The sequence below is a fragment of the Sphaerodactylus townsendi genome, linkage group LG02, assembly GCF_021028975.2.
Source record: "Sphaerodactylus townsendi isolate TG3544 linkage group LG02, MPM_Stown_v2.3, whole genome shotgun sequence".
NCBI lineage: Eukaryota > Metazoa > Chordata > Lepidosauria > Squamata > Sphaerodactylidae > Sphaerodactylus > Sphaerodactylus townsendi.
The window spans coordinates 12230809-12255642 of NC_059426.1; the positions used below are offsets into that span (position 1 = coordinate 12230809).

The 24834-nt window shown below is 47.0% G+C and overlaps 1 protein-coding gene across 1 annotated transcript in view; it reads right to left on the bottom strand.

Moving 5' to 3' along the window:
- Positions 1 to 23211, bottom strand: part of KANSL1L (KAT8 regulatory NSL complex subunit 1 like) — a 55632-nt gene extending 32421 nt beyond the window's left edge. The window contains exons 1-6 of the mRNA XM_048485119.1: positions 23096 to 23211; positions 16800 to 17917; positions 11260 to 11401; positions 8996 to 9193; positions 4430 to 4551; positions 1456 to 1660 (exon numbers count right to left, since the gene is read on the bottom strand). Coding sequence (XP_048341076.1) covers positions 1456 to 1660; positions 4430 to 4551; positions 8996 to 9193; positions 11260 to 11401; positions 16800 to 17890 — 1758 coding nt within the window. The 5' untranslated portion in view covers positions 17891 to 17917; positions 23096 to 23211. The remainder of the gene's footprint in view (positions 1 to 1455; positions 1661 to 4429; positions 4552 to 8995; positions 9194 to 11259; positions 11402 to 16799; positions 17918 to 23095) is intronic.
- Between the last annotated feature and the right edge of the window lie 1623 nt (positions 23212 to 24834).

A 24834-nucleotide genomic window follows, 5' to 3' on the forward strand; every position in this document is an offset into this window, starting at 1 on the left:
CAGCGCCATCTGCTGACCATCAAAGCAACACCCTCTGATACAAGGGAAACAACCATGCCTTCTTTGAAAACTGCTGCCATCTGGAATAAAAGGGATGGTCTTGCCATCTGGACATGGGCCACCCACCCTAACAGAGGAAGGGGAACATTAGGGAGGGGCGGGGTGCCATGCAAGGGAACGGGAGAGAGGGAGGGGAGCGAGTGGCCCCTTGCCCCTCCCCTCCCTTGCAAGTGTTGTTCAATTACACATGTTCGAACCATTTGCCTTCCCTTTTCTTTCTTTTCTATTTCACCAGACTGAAGCCACAGCAACGCGTGGCCGAGCACGCTAGTATATGTAGTTAATTAGTTACCATGTAATATTTCAAGAGCATAACATCTGTACTGTCTTGAGCTCCTCAGAGGAACGGCTGGATAAAAATGCCTCTCGGTCACATGGCTCTGAAGATGCCAGCCACACACGCAGGTGAAAAGTCAGGAGCAAAAACTACCAGACCACGGCCACTTAGCCTGGAACACCCACAGCAGCCAGTTGAATCTGGCCGGGGAAGCTTTCAGCATTGTATAGGTAACCCCTAGCAATCTATGACTAGCAGAACTTTTCTGATCTAAAATACCTGGCTGGAAGATTTGGATGCTGCGATTGACAGACAGTTTTGGGTTGCTGCAGTAATGAGATTTTAGACTACAGTTTTTATTTTCGTACTTTTTGAAGTCTATCAAAGGGGACCACTTCCACTGTGAGAGGAGCCACTAAAGTTGAAGGAAGGCCCTTTGATATGGAGGGATAATGTCAGACTTTGCATAATGGAGTCACAAGATACAGACCAGGGAGTTAGTAACAATATGCCGAGTCAATGATCTACATACAATTCTGTTTCAAGTGCAAAATCTTCACCCCAAGGATTATGTAAGGGAACATATATTCAACATGGTTTTTCACACTCCTTAAAACTTTGATACAGACAGTAAACCCAGAACCGCAGCAAAATCTGCCTTGGGGAAAGTGTTTGGACAAGCCATATAAACCATTTTTCATTCTTGAAATCACATTTAAAATTGCATTAATGGAACTGTCTGTAACAATTAACCTCTTCTCCTCTTATTTACCTGCTTCCCTCTTCTTCTCCTCTTCTCAACCAAAAGGGCAGATCCAAAAGATAAATGTAGGGTTGCCATCTAACCCCAGTGTCTTGGACAAAAAAGGTAACACAGAGCTATTAAGTCTAGGTTTCAATGGGGAAGATAACGATACAAGGAACAGTAATCCTGACACTGAAGGAATGGAGGCAGTTAATGGTTAGCAAGACCTCATCTTGGTCCCTGCTGTGCATCTGACCAGCGTCTAGTGCCTTTCTACTCAGACTACCGTCCCTCTTTTAGGATTTCACAGAACAGGAGTAGGGACACGTGGTGGCAACAGTCTTTTTAAGAAATAAGAGAAACGAGCTTTCACCTGCTGATCCAAATCAAATGCAGTCTTCATTTTGTACAGTTTTCTCCTCTGGAAACTCTGAGCCGGCCTGGTGCGAGCGGACGTGCTCCCCGCCGAAACGGAGGAAGCTTTCGGCCTTGGCTTGTCTTTCCTTTTCCTCTTCAGGTGCTGCTGGTCGAGCAGCCAACTGCTGGAAGAGGAAAGGTCCTCGCTCGTCTCTGCGCCTCTGAAATGCGCCAAACGATAAAAAATTATTGCGAGACGTCAAGAATGATTTAAAAAAACTAGCACCTTACATATGTAGGAATATCCTAGATCAGGAGTCCCCAAACTTTTTGAGCCTCTGGACACCTCTGGGATTTTGATACAGGGTAGTGGGCACGATCACAAAGTGGTCACTGCAGGAAACAAAAATACACCGGGAAAAGAGGAGAAAGAGAACAAAAAGCAATACTGCTGTGGCAGTTGCTGCCAGGAGATAGTCCTGTGGTGGCGAACCTTTTGGCACTCCAGATGTTATAAACTACAATTCCCATCAGCCCCTGCCAGCATGGTCAATTGGCCATGCTGGCAGGGGCTGATGGGAATTGTAGTCCATAACATCTGGAGTGCCAAGGGTTCACCACCACTGCGATAGTCGTTTCCATCTGCATATCCAATCAGATCTGCAGTGACTAGTCAGCAACCTAGATGGGCAAGTGCCTCACCTGGCCACGCCCACTTTCGAGAAGCACATGGCAGCACCAGGAAAGGTGTCAACGGGTACCACAGCGCCCACATGCACCATGTTGGGGACCCCTGCCCTGAATAATAGCAGTCACAGATATCAGCAAAAGCTAAAAAGCACATGTAAAAATTAAGATTGATCCTCTTTGAGTAACTATTTGATTAATTTTGACGTCAGAAGACTGGTAGTTGTAGTCAGGAAGGACTTTTGTGAGCCCACAGTGTTTGTCCCCTGACTTAGATGGCCCTGGTTAGCCTGATCTCATCAGGTCTGAAATGTAACCAGGGTCAGTCCCAGCGAGTACCTGGACGGGAGACCGCCATGGAATACCAGGGTCAAAACACAGCGGCAGGCAATGGCAAACCACCTCTGTTCCCAATAAACTGAAAAGAAACCTACCACACCAGCAGTAGCTTGCTTTATTTATTTATTTATTTATTTATTTATTTATTTATTCATTCATTCATTCATTCATTCATTCATTCATTCATTCATTCATTCATTCATTCATTCATTCATTCCACTTATATACCGCCCTCCCCCAAAGGGCTCAGGGCGGTTTACAACATGAAACAGACAAGTGGAAAGATAAAATACAATACTAAATATTAAGTTATTAAAATGCAGTGCTTAAATTCCTTAATCATTTAAAATGCAGATGGCGAATAACCATTAAAACTCCTCTGGGAGGGGAACAGCGGGCCTTTGTTGTTAACGGGCATATCAGCAGCCGGCCTCCCCAAAAGCCCGGCGGAATAGCTCGGTCTTACATGCCCTGCGGTACTCATTCAGGTCTCGCAGGGCCCGGACAGCTGGAGGAAGAGCATTCCACCAGGCAGGGGCCAGGGCCGTAAAAGCCGTTTCAGGTTATTGTTTCAGGTTATTGTTCCTGTTAGTCTCTTGCCTTGAAAACCTTACTGCACAGGTGTCAAACTCGTGGCCCTCCAGATGTTATGGACTTCAGTTCCCATCATCCCCTGCCAGCATCATGTTGGTAGGGGATGATGGGAACTGTAGTCCATAACATCTGGAGGGCCGCGAGTTTGACACCTATGCCTTACTGGGTTGCCACAAGTCAGTTGCAATTTGACGGCACTTTTTATGCGTAGTTTTTCAGTACGCATCCATTTACCTGTTAGTTCACTTCTTCCTTTTTAAAAAAAAACCCAGATTTAGTGGCAAAGGTGTCTGTCTCTTTTTCACAGCTCTGTGGCGTTTACCGATGTCATGACACTTTGTCAGTCGCTATTTTAATGGGGAAGATACTGGACTGCTGTTTGAGATGCAAAGATTTAAAAAAGACTAAGAGCATCACTTGTACTGTCTTTTTTTATTACATCCCTCAAATGCTAATAAGCTGCCGTTATCCTGAAGGACACCACAGTGTCACCTACAAGGTTGCCAACCTCCTGGTGGAAACTCGAGATCTTCTGGTGTTGCAACTGATCTTTAGATGACCAAGATCCATTCCCCTGGAGAAAATGACTGCTTTGGAAGGCGGACTCTAGGGCATAGGTGTCAAACTCGCGGCCCTCCAGATGTTAGGGACTACAGTTCCCATCATCCCCTGCCAGCATCATGATGGAAGGGGATGACGGGAACTGTAGTCCATAACATCTGGAGGGCCGCGAGTTTGATACCTGTGCTCTGTGGCAGTGATAGTGAACCTTTTCGAGACCGGGTGCCCAAATTGCAACCCAAAACCCACTTATTTATCGCAAAGTGCCAACACAGCAATTTAACCTGAATACTGAGGTTTTAGTTTAGAAAAAATGGTTGGCTTACTCGGGAGTAAGCTTGGTGGTAGTCAGTGGCTTTGTTTTGAAGCAACCGTGCAATTCTTCCAAAGGGTGAATCACGACCCTAGGTGGGTTTACTCAGAAGCAAGCCCTATTGCCAGCAACCGAGCTTACTCCCAGGTAAAGGATCGTGCTGTAGTTCTTCACATGAAAATCAGTGGGGTTTAACAGCGCTTCACAGGGTTACCTACACTGCTTCCCCAAAACTAGGTATTAGGTTTAATGCTAATAATTGAGCCCAGTGGCCCAGGCCAGCCTAGATGTGTGGGGGTAGGGGCTCTGCACGTGCCCACAGAGAGGGCTCTGAGTGCCACCTCTGGCACCCGCTCCATAGGTTCGCCACCACTGCTCTATGGTATCCTACTCCTGCCGAGACCCCTCCTCTACCCAAACCCTCCCCCTTTCCAGGTTCCACCCACAAAATCTCCAGGCATTTTCCGACACGCAGCTGGCCATTCCAGTCTCCTACCTGAGAGAGATGCCATTGACCGTGTCCTTCTGTTTACAGGCCTTTGAGGACAGAGGAGAGGATGTGGGAGAAAGGCTGAACGGAGCCATCAGACTGCTGATTATTTCGCTCAGCTGAGCACTCTGAAACAGTTTGATAGGGTAAACAGTTTTTACGTTTACAGCTTTTGATCATCCTCATCTGAAGAATCAAATTTGCCCTCGTGATTAAACAAAATTTGACCCGTCATCTTTCCCTTGCCATCAGGCCCGTGCCGCAAATGCTTACACTTACACCAAGGTAATATTACGTTGGTACCAGGTCATGGACTGAGGGAGCTACGGATAACAACGGAACTTCGCTCCTCCCCAGGTATGCCCACAGCACTAACCAGTTCTGGCCTCTAGACCAGTGTTTCCCAACCTTTTTGAGGTCAGGGTACCCTTGACCTCACTCTTCATATCTCACGGTACCCCTGCCGCCACCCTCCACCTTCCCCTCCCATTGCCCCTGCTTGCCACACCCCCCCACCTTCCCCTCCCAGGGTGAAGGGAAGCACTGGGGGGGGGGGTGACCTTGTGGCTGCTGACCTTGTGGCCTCCATGTCCTTGCTGGTGCCGGTGGGAGACACCACAAAATGAGGGGGGGGCGGTAGTGTTGCCGCGGTACCCCTGGGACATGCTCACGGCACCCCAGGGTACCACGGTACCCTGGTTGAGAATGGCTGCCCTAGACCAACACAGGTGCAGTGGCTCTATGCCCGTATGGAACAGGTGGAGACGCTATGCCAACGCAGCTCCACATTACGCCAGAATGAGGCTTAGCTGCTACTCTAAGTACCTTCACAGAATATGGCCTCTCAGTTACACTGTAAGGATGTGTGTGGCTTTCAAAGAACATGAGACAAAGAAAGTTCTCTTTTTAGCTCAATTTAGAAAGATGTTTCTTTTTATGATCTGTATAACCCAAGGATTTGAAAACAACTTTTTTTTTATTGTGCTTTCAGAGCTTTCTCGGCTTGCTGACATACATGTAGGTTTTTGTATCCTATACATGGCTGATACATTTAGATCCGGGTCCTATCGGAGACACACAGACAACTTTACATTTCTCAAGGACAGATATAAATGCCCAACTGGGCTACTGAACTTAGGATTTTTGAATTTGAACAGAAAACTGACTGAGGGCGCCGAGTTAGGAATTTAGTTAAAACAAAACATCTTGCCCCTTACTGGAATTCCGCACCACTGTCTTTTCTACTGTTCAGTTTTGAAACCAGTACTTCCAGATAGTCAAGGGAATCCAAAGAAAATCCCCCCCACCCATTTAATACAATTTTTAAGGCCAAACAAAAAAATGTGCAAGCTTTTGAGTTCTCGAAGGCCTGTTTCTGAGGTTGGATGTTTTTCACCCAGTCCTTGAGAACTCAAAACCTTGTACGGTGTTTTGTGTAATTTGGTCAGTCTTAAGGAATCACATAGATTTTGCATTTTAAACATGGAACAGCTACTTGATCCATTTAATTTTGCACTAGTTGAGGTGACATTTTATACACAAACACAGCAATAGTTGGTAGATAATACGTATTAAAATATACCAAGGAGAGAGAGCAGCCTGATATTGTTAGAAAGCTGACCTGCCATGCATTTTCCACCCCAGCAGTAACTATCCCAGTTACATAAACGCTGTTAGTGGAGATGTCAACAGAAACCCAATACTTTCATACTCCAGAGCAGGAGGTGAAAATCTGATTATGCAAAATGAAGAAACATCAATGTTAATGGCAATATATTTTGAACGCTAATGCGTAAATTTATTCACGATTTAATCAGCAAAATAATTGCCACAAAATAATGGCCTTCCCATTTCCCTCTTCTTGCTGGTGAATGAGTGGGTTCTGGTTTTATGGTGAGTTATTGCTTATTATTCTGATCTTTGACATTGTTTTATCCCCCTTGGCTGATATGAATGGCACAGGGATGTTGATGGGAACCCACTATTTGTTGATTTTATTTTTTTTATTGCAATTGACTGCTGTAAGCAGCCCTGAAGACAGGTCTATAGATCAAATCAAATAAATAGAAACAATGATTCAGAGAGTTCCTGACCAAGGGGACACAGTGGCTCATTCCGCACATGCAGAATAATGTACTTTCAAACTGCTTTCAGTGCTCTTTGAAGCTGTGCAGAATAGCAAAATCCACTTGCAAACAGTTGTGAAAGTGGTTTGAAAACGCATTATTTTGTGTGTGCGGAAGGGGCCAGTGACTCCTACAAAAGTACACTCATTAGTGCAGTGATTCCATTAAGAAAACAGAGTACCAGTCGTTTCAGCGCACACAGCTACACAGAAATATCAGGGAGGAGTGAGAGATTAGGACCCATGTGCGGAATTCTCATTCACTTCGAGGCTATACTAACTGGCTTTTTGTTTTGATTGATTCCTATTATTTGCAGTAGAAGCTTTATTATCTGGGGCTTGACTACCCAAAAAGCTGAGTAAGCTGGCATCGCCCAAAAAGCATGCGTCTTTCCATCAGCCACCATATGGCTGCGTCGTCAGGTGTGCCCAAATTGGACAATGAGGGCAAATGTCAGAATCCTTCTTCCTGATCAGGTGAATGTGTCCTACCTCATATTTGTTTCTACCCCCAAGAGAAGCTGAAACCACTGATCCCTCTCATCCATTATGTATTAGCGTACTGAATACCTGACATGGCCCACCTGCGGATACTTAAATCCATGGATGGCTGGGCTACACCAGAGGTCTGCAACCTGCGGCTCTCCAATTGGCCATCTTGGCAGGGACTGATGGGAACTGTAGTCCATGAACATCTGGACAGTCGCAGGTTGCAGACTCCTGGGCTACACTAAGAGAGAGGATCCCCCAGGTCTGCAGAAAAATCCCAAACGCCCAAAAAAAAAAGGGTGTAAATAAAACTCAAAACAACACTGACTGCCCCTCTGCCTCCTTTTCTCTGGCCCACGAAGCAGGTGGTGCTGCTGGACATGAGTGGGTAAGCAAGAAAGAACAGGATGTGCTGCAGATCCTCCCCCCAACATACCCAATCCAACCCTCTTCCCTTCCTTACCAAGGATCCCCAACAGCACCTCTACTCTGCCACCGAATTGCAACAAGAGCTTTCACGGCCCCCCACAGCTGATAAACCATTGGACTCACCAGAATGACAGGAGCCACTACGATGGCATGATCCAGATGGCCAGCCAGCTGGGTCAAGAAGAGGGAGGCATGCAGCCAGGGGGAAGGACAAGCTAAATTCCCCTTCTGCAAGCTTCATAGGTTCCCCCTTTTAACTACTAAGTCCGTTTTAGTTCCTTTCACAGACATTTACACTCAGATATTTTGTGACTGGATTTACACAGACCCTCTCTCCCATCCACCCCCCTTCCCTCACCTGTGTAATTTTCCAGCACAGTGAAGTAGATAAGAGTGACGGACTCTAATCTGCAGAAGCGGATTTGATTCCCCAACATGAGCGGTGGACTCTAATCTGGTGAACCTGATTTGTTTCCCTATTTCTACCCATGAAGCCTGCTGGGTGATCTTGGGCTAGTCACAGTTCTTCCTCTGAACTCTCACAGCCCCACCGACCAGACGAGGTGCCTCTTGTAGGGAAAGGAAGGGAAGGAATTTGAGAAGAGAAGAAGAGTTTTGGATTTATATCCCCCCTTTCTCTCCTGCAGGAGACTCAAAGGGGCTTACAATCTCCTTGCTTCCCCCCCCCCCCACAACAAACACCCTGTGAGGTAGGTGCTTTGTGGCTTTGCTGCTTTGAGACTCCTCATGATTGAGAAAAGTAGGGTATAAATCCAAAGTATTTCCAAAATGACTTCCTTTCCACATGTCTGAAGAAATAAGCTCTGACTCACAAAAACTCATACTAAGGTAAAGGTTTGCTTTTAAGAGGCCACTGTACTTAATTTTTTCTACAGCAGATGAACACAGCTCCCCCCCGCCACAAGCCTTGCCCCTCCTTTTATGTCTTGCTGCCAGGAGCTGGTTCTTTTGCAGGGCATCTCAGCAATTGGCCCTCTTATCTGCCTACAGCATAGGATGGCTCCATAACTTGGTGGGGATGGGTCCCGCTAGGAGGGGGGTGCTGTTTCCATACCTGTCCCAACAGGATGGGGTTTGGTCCCTGTAGGGGCGGGGCAGAGCAGTAAGCCTGAATATCCACTGTTTGATTAATTGGGAACCTTCAAGCCCTATGACTGCTGGATAAAGTTGTTGCTGCATGACCCAACAAAAATAACATGCCAGTTAACCACGAAGGTTATTACAATTTATTCTCAGTACAACCCCACAAAGTATATCAGAGAAAGCAAAAGGCGCGAGCAAATTTCACAAGCAGGTATTAGTACCAGGACTTCCTTGTAAATGCCCTACACAATCTTTACCCACGATTTGGGAATGTGTTCCCACTTACTTGGGAAAGACACAGCAGGTTCTCTACTGCAATTCATGTTGATCTTGCTCCCCGAAATGAAAACTGTTGTTATGATATTAATGAATTAGTACACATTTTTCAAATCTCACATAAACAACTCCTGTTCCCCTCTGAATACCTGTTTCTCTATGTTTCGGAGAAGCAGAGTCGGACTGCTTGGTGATATTTCAAAATCGTTTTCTGGCCAGGCGCCCTGCCTTTCGAGATGGGCTTGAGAATGCCCTGCGGTGTGAACCAACGCTTCTCCGCCTGTCAATTGTGTCGGTTTCTTCGGGATGTCTTTTGGAGTTGGCATTTCTTCCAAGATCACCATTCCCTAGGCAACAGCGATTGAACACAGTCAGCGACAACGGATTAACTGGCCCAAGTCAGCAATTTGCCTGAGTCAGCTGTAAATCTCAGAACACACAATTGAAGCTTCCCGGAAAACTTTAATAAGCAGCTCAGCACTCTGAGCATCAGCTGTGCTCAGACAATAGCTGGATAATCTCATCTAAAATTAAAGTGTTACATTCGTGTGGGGGTTTTTTTGCAAGAAGCTAACACTACAGTAACTGCCCACCCAAGTACAATACCTGGCATGCAGTCTTTGCTCTGTCTTCTTTAAAAAATTTAAGTAAACAACAGAAGCACAACTGAAACACAGCATACACATGTTGCCCAAACTAAAGTACTTTACTGATCAGGAGCAGGCAACAGGATTATGCAATATCTTCCTCACTTCTCTCCCTCGGTGCTCGAATTCTCTGAGCTCCCATTAAGAAGAAGAAGAAAAAGAAGAGTTTGGATTTATATCCCCCTTTATCTCCTGAAAGGAGACTCAGAGTGGTTTACAATCTCCTTTCCCTTCCCCCACTCACAACAAACACCCTGTGAGGTAGGTGGGACCCGAGAGAGCTCCAAAGAACTGTGACTAGCCCAAGGTCACCCAGCTGGCATGTGTTGGAGTGCCCAGTCTAATCTAGTTCATCAGATAAACCTCTACAGCTCAAATGGCAGAGCAGGGATTCTAACCCGGTTTCCCAGATTAGTGTGCACCTGCTCTTAACCACTACACCACGCTGGCTTAACCACGTCTGACAACTGATATCCTTATTTTGGAAACCAGGTTTTGACCACAAGAGGGGCAATCCCACTGTTTTGGGTGGCGTAAGCCCATTGTGCCCAACAGAGGACTTTTTGGAAATGGGAAGGTTTTCCTTCATGTTTTGCATCCCCACGCTGCCAAAAAGCCCTCTGGAGGCGACACGGTGGCACCACAGTAGCACCAGCACCGGGGCTCTGGATTGGGCTGTTAGCTATTCAAAGAAAAGAACTTAATGAAGTTTACTAAGAATTGGGAACCCTTGATAGAGTGTTTAGACAAAACAAAGAAAAAGATGGTTAGTTGTTTTGAAGGTTAAGGATTGTTCAAATGAGAACCCATAGAGAAAAGTGAGACTTTTATTAATAATGGTGCTAAAGATTTAATTTTATCTGGATGTTTAATCAACCAAGTACTAAAAATTGTTTTTAGGGTTTAAGGGTTAATATTTGTTGCAGAAGAAACTGGGCGTCTTTATGGAATCAGTGCTTTATAATTTGGTGAACTGTTCAACTCCGTTGCGTTTTGGACATTGGTAAGATTCTGAAGTGCAAATACAAAATTGTTACACAGAAACCAGAGAAAGCCAGCGTGGAATAGTAGTTAAGAGCGGGTGGACTCTAATCAGGAGAACCAGGTTTGATTCCCTACTCCTTCATTCCTGCTAGATGATCTTGGGCTAGTCCCAGTTCTCTCAGAACTCTCTCAGCCCCACCTACCTTCCAAGGTGTCTGTTGTGGGGAGAGGAAGGAAAAGGAGTTTGAAAACCACCTTGAGTCTCCTTACAGGGGAGAAAGGCGGGGTATAGACTCCTCTTCTTCTAGGGAACCTTGGAAAATAGAAACTATTGGATTACATCAACTACATCTATTGGGTTGGATCAACTACCCTGTTTCCCCAAATGTAAGACATCCCCTGAAAATAAGACAGTAGAGGTTTTGCTGAAGTGCGAAATATAAGGCATCCCCTGAAAGTAAGACATAGCAAAGTTTTTGTTTGGAAGCATGCCCGACGAACGGAACACAGAAAAATAAGACATCCCCTGAAAATAAGACATAGCGCATCTTTGGGAGCAAAAATTAATATAAGACACTGTCTTATTTTCGGGGAAACACAGTACATCTTCCACCTGTGAAAATGGGAGGAGTGGATCCCCTTTACCTCCCAAATGGCTATGGGGAGGCCCATATGTAACAAGGAAGGAGAAATGTAGTAAGAAAAACAAAAGGAATGAGATTGAGCAAAAAAAGCTCTCCTATTTGAAAAACCTTTTCTCCCCCATTTCTCAGAGACAATACCTTGGTGGCATGGATCTGTCTGTGAAGGTCCGTGAGCTGTTGGATTTTGTACTCCATCTCCGAAATCTGAGCTTGAAGCCATGTCCAGCGGCAGCCAATTTTAGCTCTGTCCACCAGCCATTGCCAGTCAGATCTATAATTACTGGAAAGAACACAGAACTCTGATTTGCCAACAACAACAAAAAGTATACCCACCTTCACAAAGGCAACTTCAATGTCTTCAGTGCCTACTTGTATCCCAGGAAATCTGGCATGGCATTCGGGTAATTCGCCAATACCTCAGCTCTAAGCAGAACAATTACTTTCCCCTCTAAGTAGCATACTCAACACATTCCCCAGGTCAGTTGGAACTAGTTCCATTTTTCACTTTAAATAAACTCAGTAATATTAGTGAAATCTGGAGTATGATAATGTTTTGCCACTAGCATAACCAAATGTGCTTCATGCTTTGGTCAAGTCTTGTTAATCCCACCCCATCACAAACCACTTTCCCTCACTAGCTATTTCAATTTGATGGGAAATCCAACAAGGAACTGTGAACAAATACTCTGAAAAATATCGTCTTGTAATTAATTAATATATTTAATGTTTAAAGGGGGGGGGGTCAGGGTAACTAAAATTTAGGATCATAGAATTATAGAGCTGGAAGAGACCACAAGGGCCATCAAGTCCAACCCCCTACAATGCAGGCACACACAATCAAAGCACTCCTGACATATGTTCACCCAGCCTCTGTATAAAAACCTCCAAATAAGGAGACGCCACCACTCTCCGAGGCAGCGAATTCCACTGTCGAACAGCCCTGACAGTCAGAAAGTTCTTCCTAATGTTTAGGTGGAATCTCTTTTCCTGCACCTTGAATCCATTACTCCGTGTCCTAGTCTCTGAGGCAGCAGAAAACAAGCTTTCTCCCTCTTCCACTTGACATTGCTTCAAATATTTAAACATAGCTATCAAGTCCAGTGGTGGGATCCAAAAATTTTAGTAACAGGTTCCCATGGTGGTGGGATTCAAACAGTGGCATAGCGCCGATGAGGCTGGGTGGGGCGCGACGGGGGCGTGGCCGGGCATTCCAGGGGTGGGGCATTAATAATTTCTCTGTTACTGTAAAAAACTCTTACTGTAAAAAAAAAGTTCCCAATTTCCAGCTGGCATCTTTTCTGTCCATAATTTAAACTCATTATAGCAAGTCCTATCGTCTACTGCCAACAGAAACAACTACTTCTCCTTTAATTGACTGCCTGTCAAATACTTAATACTTTCAAATACTTAATTTTGTTTCTAGAAATCAAAAGAAGGATACTTTCCTTAAACCAGGAACTTTACCATATTTCTAAAACATGTTTTTAAAACAGCCCAACAGGGAGAATTATCCCGTTTTCTACCTTCGCTAACCAGCCACATAGGAAACAACAGGACTTTATGATTTTTGGACCTAATGGAAAAGCAGACCCAATTTGTAACCCCCTCTCGGCACACACAAATAATTAGTAACCCACTCTCGGGAACTGGTGAGAACCTGCTGGATCCCACCTCTGATCATGTCCCCCTTTAACCTTCACTTCTCCAGACTAAACATCTCCAGTTCCCCAAGTCTCTCTTCGTAGGGCATAGATTCCAGAACATTTACCATTTTTGGTTGCCCTCCTCTGGACACGGTCCAATATCCTTCTTAAATTGCAGGGCCCAGAACTGAACACAGTAATCTAGGAGAGGTCTGAGGAAAGGCAGAATATCCACCCAGAAAATGTAAGGCAGAAAACGTAAACGACACTCTCAGCCTCCACCCTGGTAAGTATTTGGATGGGAGACCTCTGAGGAACACCAGGGGCATCGTGCAGAGGCAGGTGATGGGCAAACCACTTCTGAACATCTGTCGCTTTGAAAACCCTACAGGGCAGCCATTGAATTCCTGACGAGATCACTGGGCATGCCCTTGGGGTTTCTGAGCTCAGATTTCACCGCTGATAAAACAAAAGCTTGGAAGATTTATGCTTGTAAAGCTTGGCGTATATTGAAGTGGGAACTGTGCTGGAGCTCTTCTATCTCAAAACAAAACCAAGTTATTCATACTTTCAAGTGTATTAAATACTAATGATTGCAGACCACATGTTGCTGTAGGTTGTGTGAGTGAGATAGGAGGAATTTTAGTAGCAACAAATCAATTGCAAAGGCCAGAATTGTGATGCGATGCTCATGGAAGCATGCACCCTGATACTGTCACCGATGTCACTGATGTGTGTGCCCGCATTCCTTGGGGGGGGGGGGGGGGAGGGAAAGGCCCCCCTCCCACACATCTAGGCTGGCTGGTCACGATCCTTTACCTGGGAGTAAGTTTGGTTGGTGACAATGGGTGTCGCATCTGAGTAAACCCTCTGAGGGGCGGGACGCAGCCATTCAAAGTATGTCACGGTTGTTGTACTGAGCTTACTCCTGAGTGACGCGTGCCTGGTTTTTGGAACTGTAACCGCAGTATTCAGGGAATGTAGGCTGGCTGGCCCCTCCCTCCCCTCCCTTGCATGCCATCCCTCACTCTCTCCCCTTCCGCACTTCTCTTCCCTTGCATGCCTCCCCCTCTGTCCCTTCCATCTCCCTCCCTCTGTTCCCTTGCATGCCACCCCTCCCTCCTTTCCCTCTCCCTCCGCTAGGGTGGGTGGGTCATATCCAGATGCTGGGCCCCCTCCCTTGAATGCCACCCTTCACTCTCTCCCCTCCCTCAGTTCTCTTCCCTTGCATGCCTCCCCCTCTGTCCCTTCCATCTCCCTCCCTCTGTTCCCTTGCATGCCACCCCTCCCCCTCTGTCCCTTCCCTATCCCTCCCTCCAGCTGTCTTTTACATTCAAGCTTGTTCCATATGGGCGTGGAATATGGGTGAGGAAGTAGTTAAGTGGTGGTTGGATGTGAGAGAGGGCAGAGTGAGGAGTGTGAGGATGAGCTGAATGTGTATGAGAGTAGGTGTGTTGTGTGGTAGTAGTGGGTGAGGAACAGAGAGTGAAAGGTACCTGCATGTTGGGGGGGACCCCACCTGACGTCTCACAAGGCAACGTGTGTATGTTTCACTTCCAATTGAGGTATTACCTATGTACTGTTTTCACTGCTCATATCTGGCCATCTGAGCAAACATTCTAAGGGCACAAACATTCTAAGGGTGACAGTTACACATAGCCAGCTTCACGTCCTTCACCATGAAATGCCAGGAAAAAGGCATTTTACCTGGGCCAGGTGTGAAATTTCAGGTATGTGAACATCTAAAAGCACTCTCGCCTGGCTGACTGCAGTGGCTGGAAATTTTCAGAGGAATTGGCCCAGCAGTTCCTGTGCTAGACCATCAGGAACAAACTCACGGTTTGCTTTTTATGTATATAGAAGATGGCAAGTTGCTGCACTTTATAATGTTAACAAAGATATGTTGTGGTTTTTTTAAGCAGTAAAATAAGTTGTGGTTCGGGAAATCTTGCTTCTACTTCAGTTTCTCAGCTAATTCCTATTATTTTCCTGAACAAAAACTTTGTGGCTGGTGTGGGGTGGGGGGGAGGTTCCTCCAGATGGCAAACTGTACATATCTACACTACAAAGCAAGATGTTTGTCAGTTATGAATTCCAATGGGCTCCTGGGAGTGAGCAGCATTTAATAAAAAGGAACTGACCGGATAAACAATCCAGCTTTTCAGTTCCCGTCCAGTGACCACGATGCTCAAATCAAACATGACAGGTCTTAGAACACAAGCAAAACACACCCTTGCACAGACCTCACCTTCTTCAGTCAAACTCATTTTCAACATTCTTCAAGTCTTTCAAAGCCAAACCTGAAAATTTCACAGCCACAGAGTTAAACGCAGGGGTCACCTTGGCCAAGCCCTGCATGCAGCGCTACTGGTGATCCACTGCCTCTGAGGCTTTCTTGGGTTTTAGAGACAGAAGTTGTGTGCAGGGGGTGGGTGGCAGTGGTGGGATCCAAAAATTTTAGTAACAGGTTCCCATGGTGGTGGGATTCAAACTGTGGCGTAGCGCCAATGGGACTGGGCGGGGGGGCCACTGACAGAGGGCATGGCGAGACATTTCAAGTGAGGCATTCCTGGGCAAGGGCTGTAGCAAGGGCTTGCCCAGCCGCTTCATGGTCCTTGGGCGTGAAGCTGTGAATGCACGCATGGTATACACTGCCACACACGTCGGTGCACCTCCTGCTAGACTGCTTCAAGTTCTGCGCGCTACTGCTGAGAGGAGGGGTGTAACTAAGGCAAAAATCACGTGGCAAAATCACCAATTAGTAACCTCCTCTCGGCACACAGAAATAATTAGTAACCTACTCTCGGGAACCTGTGAGAACCTGCTGGATCCCACCTCTGGTGGGTGGCCCAAACTCTCCACGCAGCTCTCCTGGCTGTCCCACTGAATCTAAGATTTTGAGGTGCTGCGAGACCAGCCTGCTTGCCAGGGCTTTTGAGCGGTTTTGAATCGCAGGCCTCTTTTAAAGGAGAGGCATTTGGGGCATCTAATTATATCTTTGGTTTTAGCTAGGGATGTTGCTGGCCTGAACGGTACCACGCAAGCCGGTGCCTTTATGTGTTGACCTACTGCTAAGCCAGTAATGAACAGCCTTCCTGCTCATTGTCTCAGCGATTTCCCTTCACACAGCCCAGCAGAGGTGGCATCCAGCTCTCAAGAGCGCTATGCTAATGTTGCACTGCGTTGTCCGTAACAGCAGCCCAGCACGAACTTGGCGCAGTAGGGGGCACCCTACTGGGCACCCTTCAGCCAGGTTGGGATACAGAAGATTCACAGTCAGAATCTTTCTGACTCCAACAGGGGCAGCCGGAAACTGGGAAGGGATACTTTGAGAGATGCTGACCTGATCAAAAACATCCCTCTCAGCTAGCTAGTTTCACTCAGAGCTAAAGAAGAAGACATACTCGTTACGGTAGAGGCCGGGCACTCCCTCCCCCACCCCCCGGCCCCTGACGAAATGGTACCCAGTTTTGTCTGTCTTATTTGGAACCTGAGCATATGTCATATGTCACATGTCATTACACGCAACGCGTGATTGGTGTTTGGAATATGCTGCCGCAGGAGGTGGTGATGGCCACTAACCTGGATAGCTTTAAAAGGGGCTTGGACAGATTTATGGAGGAGAAGTCGATCTATGGCTACCCATCTTGATCCTCCTTGATCTGAGATGGCAAATGTCTTAGCACACAGGTGTCAAACTCACGGCCCTCCAGATGTTATGGACTACAATTCCCATCATCCCCTGCCAGCATCATGATGGCAGGGGATGATGGGAACTGTAGTCCATAACATCTGGAGGGCCGCGAGTTTGACACCTGTGCCTTAGCAGACCAGGTGCTCGGGAGCAGCAGCAGCAGCAGCAGCAGAAGGCCATTGCTTTCACATCCTTCAGGTGAGCTCCCAAAGGCACCTGGTGGGCCACTGCGAGTAGCAGAGTGCTGGACTAGATGGACTCTGGTCTGATCCAGCTGGCTTGTTCTTATGTTCTTATTACAGGATTGACAAACAGAAATGCCAACATTCGTTAACACTTACAGCGCCACAACTCTTCTGGAAATTTCCTCCTCCTCGTCTTCACTGGAGCTGCTGCAAGTAGCGTCAGAATCCAAACTCTTTTCCACGTGAGACAGTAACCCAGTCGCAGAGCGAGCAAATAACTGGACTTCCCCCCGGGCAACGGTGAAATCACGCTGCAGATGTTTATTCACCCTCGCCTCAAGATTAATGTTTTCTGGGCAGATTTCGGCATATCTTAGACAACTGCCGCCCGACATTCTGCTGGGATTGTGAAACGTTTTCATTCTCTGCAGCTGATGCTTCACAAAATATTGGATCTGCTGGTTGTAGTGCTTGACGACATGCTTTGCCAAGAGTATCTGCAAATGTTTCTGAGCCCTTTTGGCCCGGCTTAGCAAGGCCTGTTGCTTGTTGACACATTGGCATAATCGAAAATTCAACTCCTGCTCTTTACTGCTGGGATTGCAGCCCGTTTTTCTTTCCGGGGCGTTGTGATGAGCTTGGTGGAACACGTTTCCTTCTTTCTTCTCAGCAGTGACAAATAAAGACTTGCTTAAAAAGCCATTCTTCCAATGCCATTTACAGTTAGAGAGCTGCTTTTCTTCTACACTACTGGATTCAATTATACGTGGCTCCAGTGGCTTCCCCATTCCTGAAGAGCTGTGTGTGGTCACTGCTAATAAATTCTCCCCTTCGACCTGCTCTCTAGATGCTGGATTAATAATCTGATTGAAGTGTGCATTAGTGCTGTTACCCAAAGGATTCCTTGTCTTGGAACAATTTTGCTCTTCCAAGCTCCTCTGCATACAATGTTTATGGTATACACTGAAAGAAGAAGCGGGGTTTGTTAATACGGGATAATGTTTGGAAGACTGCGAGCCAAAGTACTTTAAATTAAAGAGATTGCTTTGGAGATGGGATGGTTGGGTGGGAAACCCCAACACGGAGTATGTTATCTGTGTCACAGAATCCTCCTTTGTCTTCTCTTTGATGGTTTTGGCATTTCCCAGGCCCAACGTTTCGCTGGACTCCATAGCTTCAGAAGGCAAGGAAGAGGAGAAACAGAGACCATGACCTTTCATGACTTTCTCTCGGAGAGCAGGTGTCATAGCTGCTCTAAGCAGTTTACGCTAAATCTGTGAAGAAAAACAAACAGCAGTTTTGAATGTAATATTCCAATTCCGTTTCAAGGGTATCATACAAGTTGGACATAATTTTAAATAATATTGTAAAAAAAATTGTTATCCAGCACTCCATTATCCAGAACAGCGATTCCTAACCAGGGTTCTGTGGTCCCCTGGGGTGCCGTGAGTATGTCCCAGGGGTACCACGGCAATGCTGCCGACCCCTCTCACTTTTGTGGTGTCTCCCGCCGGTGCCAGCAAGGACATGGAGCTGGCCTAGGAGGCAGGGCCTGCCGCAAGGTCAGCAGCCAATGCCCGTGCTTCCCTTCACTCTGGGAGGGGAAAGTGGGAGTGTGTGTGTGGCAGAAGCAGGGGGGGGCACCTCGGGAGGGGAAGGTAGGGGGGGGGATGGCAAGGAGTAACGTGAGATAATGAGAAGGGAGGTGAAGGGTCAAAGGGCGTACCGTGGGTGTTGAAAAGGTTGGGGAGACACACATCCAGGAACCTTAGATTAATCCAAAGTGGTAGGCCCTCCAGATGTTATGGACTACAGTTACCATCATCTGATGGGAACTGTAGTCCATAACATCTGGAGGGCCACGACTTTGACACCTGTGATCCAGAATGTTCATTTAACAGCTACAACAAAGATGGCAAGCGCCTTCCCCCACACAGCATGCCCCAGCTTCTTCAGGTATACGTGAGCCCCACTCTGTCTCAACAGCTGGCCTCTATTAAAGGAGCAGAACATTTTTTCCCTCCAACCCTACTCCTAATCAACAGTACTCAATGCAGCTTATGTCAAATAGAAAAGGGGAAAAAATCTCACATCAACAGCAATGCACAGATAAGAAAGCAATCCACAGCCACCACTCCCGGGTCACCAAGCATTCATCAGGAAAGCTCTGGTGTGCAAAGTCTGGGCCTGGCTCACGTTCATGGGCAGCCCGTTCAATACCACCTGGGCAACCGCTGAAAAAGCTTCAGTCCAGACAATAACAGTTCTAATTGAGTGGAGAAACTATTAGCAATTCCTCATCTGATGATCAGAGCTGCCTTGGGACCTGTATGGGTAGAGGTGGTCAAGAAGATATGGAAGTCACCGGTCATGAGGAGCTTTCAAGACTAATAACAGAATCTTGAACTGAACATGGGATCAGATTGGCAGTGGTCTAAACGTCAGATATGTTCGGAACACGTAACCCCTATAAACAGTCTAGTTCAGTGATGGCGAACCTTTTTGAGACCGAGTGTCCAAATTGCAACCCAAACCCCACATATTTATCCCAAAGTGCCAACCTGGCAATTTAACCTGAATGCTGAGGTTTTAATTTAGAAAAAACTGGTTGGCTCCCTCTTCCTCCGCCCCACCCGCTCAAGCAGGGGCCAGCCTGCTCTAGCCTCCAGCAAGTCCCACACACACCGCTCTGTGCCTCCCCAGCATCTCTGCCTCCTCTGCGCCCCGCCCCCCCACTCGGGCAGCAGCCCCCCGGAACACAGGCACCAGGCCCGCCAGCTGAGTCCTCCCTGCTCATCATGGTGCGCACACGTCGTGCTCAGTGGCCCAGGTCAGCCTAGGTGTATGTGTGTGTGTGTGTGTGGGGGGGGTAATTTTCTGCCCCCCACATGACGAACTCTCTGTGTGTGTTTGCCCACAGAGAGGGCTCCAAGTGCCACCTCTGGCACCCGTGCCATAGGTTCACCATCACTGGTCTAGTTACACAATTCTGAACCAATTAGAGTTCCCATGGTGTCTTCAAGGGCAGCCCCATGTGGCATGTATCATGGTAGTCCAGTCCTGAAATTACTGTAGTGTGTATTAGCGTGCCTTTGTCAGCTGAGCCCAAGAGAGGGGGCCGTTTCCATGTCACATGAAGTTGAAAAATATATTTGTGACTACCAGATTTAACTGTCTCTCTAGCAAAAGAACTGGATCTAATAGAACCCCCAGGCTTCTTACTAGCAGTGCATGTTTATGTAGTTCTGTATTTAGAAGGACACAATTCAATTTAGGATTACAGTCTAGGTCAATCTTGCCGTTCACATTGTAGCTAACATCCTGTAAAATCTCAGCTTTTCCAAGTAAACCTTTGCATGAAATTAGTAGGGCATATATGATTACTGATCGGATGGCATGGCTCGTGGCATTGTTTTCAGACTATTGTAGCTTTTGCATTGGATTTTGTGAACTGTTTCTTTCACAATTGGTTGAACTTTTGAATGGTGTAATATACATTTTAAATAAACAAATGTTAAGCACTATTGTTAATTAAATTACAATGTTCATTATCAGGTTTTATAAAGCAAAATGTTAGCTCTGATACAACACAAATATAAACTGTGGATTATAAAACTTAAGCCCTTAACAAGAGTAATGATGTTACATCACCTTTAAAACAAACTATTGGAGAAAGATCTGGAATGTACCTCATTTTTTATCTGACTCATCTTTTAATATATGTTTATCCCATTCATTTAGAAAAGAGCTACTATGTGGGAGATATGAAGGAAGAGAACTTTGACTTCATTTGCAAGTTTTGAAAGTCTTCTTCTGTTATTAGGAAATAATCCTTTCAATTACTGTAATCAAAGAAAAAAAAACCCAAGATAGCAATGATGCAATACCTTTTTGTTAGGACCAACCAATAAAGATGCTGAACTTTATTTACAATCAAGGAGTATCACATATAATTTCCACCATTCAACATCCTGATGACTGGTGTCCTTTTGTTTCAGGGCACCTCTTGCCTGGCTTCACTCTGGGCTAGCTGAGGCACAATAAGGCTGGTGAACAGTAGCACAGTAGTGGCTGGCTTTGCCATGATGGCAAACCTCTATCAAATAAGATGATGGCATGCGGACAGGATGGGGGCCTGACCAGAGGCATAGCTGCAAGGGGGCCAGGGGATGTGCATTGCACCAGCAAAAATTTCAGGTTTGTTTTTTGTATTTTTTAGTGTTCTTCAGTTTTTGGCCTGCAAAGGGTGGGGGGGCAGTTTTTAGGCTAGCAGCACCAAATTTCAGGGAGTTTTCGGGGGACTCTCCTGATGATACCACCCAAGTTAGGTGAGGTTTGGTTCAGGGGGTCCAAAGTTATGGACTCCCAAAGGGGGTGACTCCATCCCCCATTGTTTCCAATGGGAGCTAATAGGAGATGGGGGCTACACCTTTGAGAGTTCATAACTTTGGACCCCCTGAACCAAACTTCATCAAACCTGGATGGTATCATCGGGATAATCTCCTAAAACACCATGACATTTTGATGCTGCTAGCCCAAAAACTGCACCCCCTGCAGGCCTAAAACTGAAAAAAACACTAAAAAATACAAAAAACACAAATGAACATGGGGGAGGGGGAGCGCCAGCAAAACTCAGATTTTGCACAAGGCTCCATTTTCCCTAGCTACGCCTCTGGGCCTGACTTTTTTCCAGGGCTGTTTGGCCTCCCTGTCTCTCCTGATTGAAATGGAGGATATTACCCAATACAGTCCTATCAAACCAAGCCACAGATCAGCACAAGTGTGGTACTTATTAATGAAGTTAATCAGTGCACATCCGAAGCTAGAAACTGGAACGAGGTAAAAGCCGGAACAGGCCAGAGCGAGCATTAAACAAACAGTGGAAAGCAGTAAAGACATTCCAGGACAATATTTTAGAAATCATAACGCAGAAAGAGCATGCATTATTAACCCTTTCGAGGCCAAAAACGCTCCCAGAACACCACTGAACTGCCTAGAATGGGCACTGAGCTATTGTTTGCATTAAGCACTGTTTGCATTAAGCAAACAATAGAACCGCAAAAAAAAAAAAAAAAAACCAGTGGCATGCATTAAAGAAACTCCAGAACAAGATTTTTGACAGCGTGTCATCAGGCTGTTTAATATGATGGATATGTTTGTATCAATGACTTATTATTCATATATATCCAAGGTACATAAATTGTGGACTTTAAAAGGGGCAGTATTTTTCTATATAAGATTAAAGCACATTGACTGGTTCCAGGATACATGTTGTACTAATTTCTATGTGCTATATGTGATAGCCTGGTTACAGTTTGTTTTTTCTGGTGGTGTTTTTAACATGTCACTGTGTGTGTGTGTGTGTATGTGTGTGTGTGTGTGTGTGTTTGCCATACTGCTGTTTGTTGAATGCCTGTCTTGGCCCATTCTGGCTTTTACCCCACCCCTAGAAACTCCTCACCAGGACTTATCCTTAGCTGCATTACGAAAGACGAAATACAGATGCGAACAGGACTGGAACAGAATCCAATGAGACAACCCCCCACCCCCGTCATTCAGAGTCCTCACAAGATGCATGTGTTGCAACGGGATGACACTCGATGCTGTGATTTTATTATCAGGATTGCTGATCTTTATCAAGTGTGGTTTACTGTATCGATTTACTTAATTTATATTCCAGTGGGGACCCACAGCAGCTTACACAATTCCTCTTGCCTGCTTTTTATCCTGACAAGATCCCTGTGAAGTCGGTCAGGCTAAACCCGGGTAACTGGCCCGAGGTGACTCATCAAGAGTAGGGATCTGAACCCGTGTCTTCCCTATCTAACCACTACTATCTCTCCAGGGAAGGTGGGGGCCGCCGAACGAACAGCAGAGAAGAAATCGGAAGCCCCTTTCCCAAGAGTCGATTCCAACATTTACAAAACAAACTCTGGGCTCTATTATATAGGGTAAACTGCGTTCACACGTGCACTGTCAGATCTAGTTGACAGTTCTGCCTGTGGAGCTCACCCAGCATCGTCGTGGGCTAAACGTCAATCCCTGCGAGGAAATGGCTGAGGCAAGCATGTGCGCGCGTCACGAACGAAAGCTGTTCCCATGACACGTGTCACGAATCAACGCACCCCCCCCCCCTCCCGCGCGCGCGGGAGCAACAACAACTTCTCCGCTCCCCGGCCAGCCCCCGTCTTTTCCCCTTCACGTCACAGTCACGCCCCTCATCGGCCACCCAATCAGGAGCGCGTGCGGGGCCAGGCGCTTTTCCTCACCAACCCGCCCTCGATAGCCACGCCCCCTCCGGGTGCCCCGCCTTCCTCTGCCCCCTCTCGCCGCCGTTAAAACCCTGAGGGGGGGGGGGAGGGGAGCGAGCCAACTGTGTCCCCCCATTCCAATTTGTTGAGGGGGGGGGGCTGTCCCGCCAAGGGCGGCGGAAGCGGCCGCGCCAAACTTGCCTGCTGCCCCGCTGCGGTTGCCGCCCCCTTCTGCGCGGCGGCGTCCCGCTATTTCTTCACCCGCTTTCTTCGCCGCTCCTTCAACAGTCGCTCGGCTCCCAAACAGCCGCCTCAGCTGCCAAGGGGGGCGGGGCCGCCCCTGGACTCCCCCGACCAATCGCGGGACGAGAGGCGGGGTTATGCAAAAGAGGCGCTTCGGACTCCGCCTCGGAAGCTCGGATGGGTGGGGTCCGGGCTGCCTTTTCTCGGAACGTTCTGCGATTGGCCTCCCAAGGTGGAGAGGTGGAGCCATGCAAAGAGGCTTTCGGACTCTGCTTGAGAAGTTTAGATGGGCGGAGCCGGGACCTTCCGAGTCTGATCGCAGGATGAGGGGCGGAGTTATGCAAAAGAGGTCGGTGGAACTCCGCCTGAGAATCCCGGGTGGGCTGGCCGCTCGCGGGACTGTGTGCGACCTCGTGTGACCTGTGCCCCCTTTGGGCGCTCGCCAGCCTCCCCAGCCCGGTGCCCCAGCCTGTAGTAGCGCTTTATCTGGAAAACCCAAGCGTTTGCACTGTTCTTGTAATACAGATGCAGCGGAGAGACACTCCCCCCCTTCTGCCCCCCACCCCACCCACGTGTGATGAAAGGTGTTTAAATGTACCCAACAGTTCCAGATCGGGAAATTCCTGGAGATTTGGGGGCCTGGGGGAGGGGGTTTAATGTCATAGAGCCCTTTTCTCCAGGGGAACCGAGCTCTGTCTCTGGTGGGAGATCAGTTCTAGTTTCAGATTTCCAGCCACTGCCTGGAGGTTGGCAACTCACTAACGTGTGATCAGCACCACCTGAGCACTCAAAGTTCAGCCACCAAATCCCGTCTGTTCCTCCTGGAAAAATGCGGCTGTGCCTTACTGCATTTTCTAAATAGGGTATATTCATTTGCTGCCAAGTGGCAGCTGAGTTATGGTGACCCTGCAGAATTTTCCAGGTAAAGCGACAGTCAGAAGTCATCCAAATACTAACCAGTGCCCACCCTGCTTAACTTCCCAGACATGATGAGATCAAAATATGTGGGACAGGGCATAGCTACACCTCTTTTTACACCTGGCACTCTCATAGAAGCCTTCCAAAATCTCAGCTGCAAATCTCACTACGTTCATTCCTTTAACTGGAAATACTATTTATTGAACCGGAGGTTGTCACTGTACCAAGCACATTGCTTATTAGAGGTCTGATCCCGTTGAGTGCATCAGCTTACTTCATGTAATCCATCTTGAGTCTTGGTGAGAATGGCAGAGGGGCTATAAACAAAGTAAATAAAGGACACAAGAAGAACTGGGTCCCATACAGGGACTCAGCTTTAGCATACCAACTACTGACTCGTATCTTAGTACATCATCCCTTGTCTTTTCTGGGCCCAATGGCCTTTAGCACCTCTCTTGGCTCAAGATCCCCATGAGGGCTGGATGGGCTCTAGCCACAAAGAGAGAGTACGTGGCCACCCAAAGAACCTCAGCATTCTGCCGGTGATGTCAAAGGTGTCTGGTGTAAGGTCGAACACACTCAGACAAAGCTAACTTTAGAAAAGGAACCCTGTCCCCTTCTCTTTGCTACACATGGGTCCCTTAACATCATTGGGACCCACCATCTCTCCCCCCCCCTCCTTTTCTGGGAGGGTTAAGTTTAAGTTTAAGTAAGGGTTTTTTGTGGGATGCCTATGTTAGGAAATAATCGCTGTTTTAAATGGGATTAATTTTATAGTG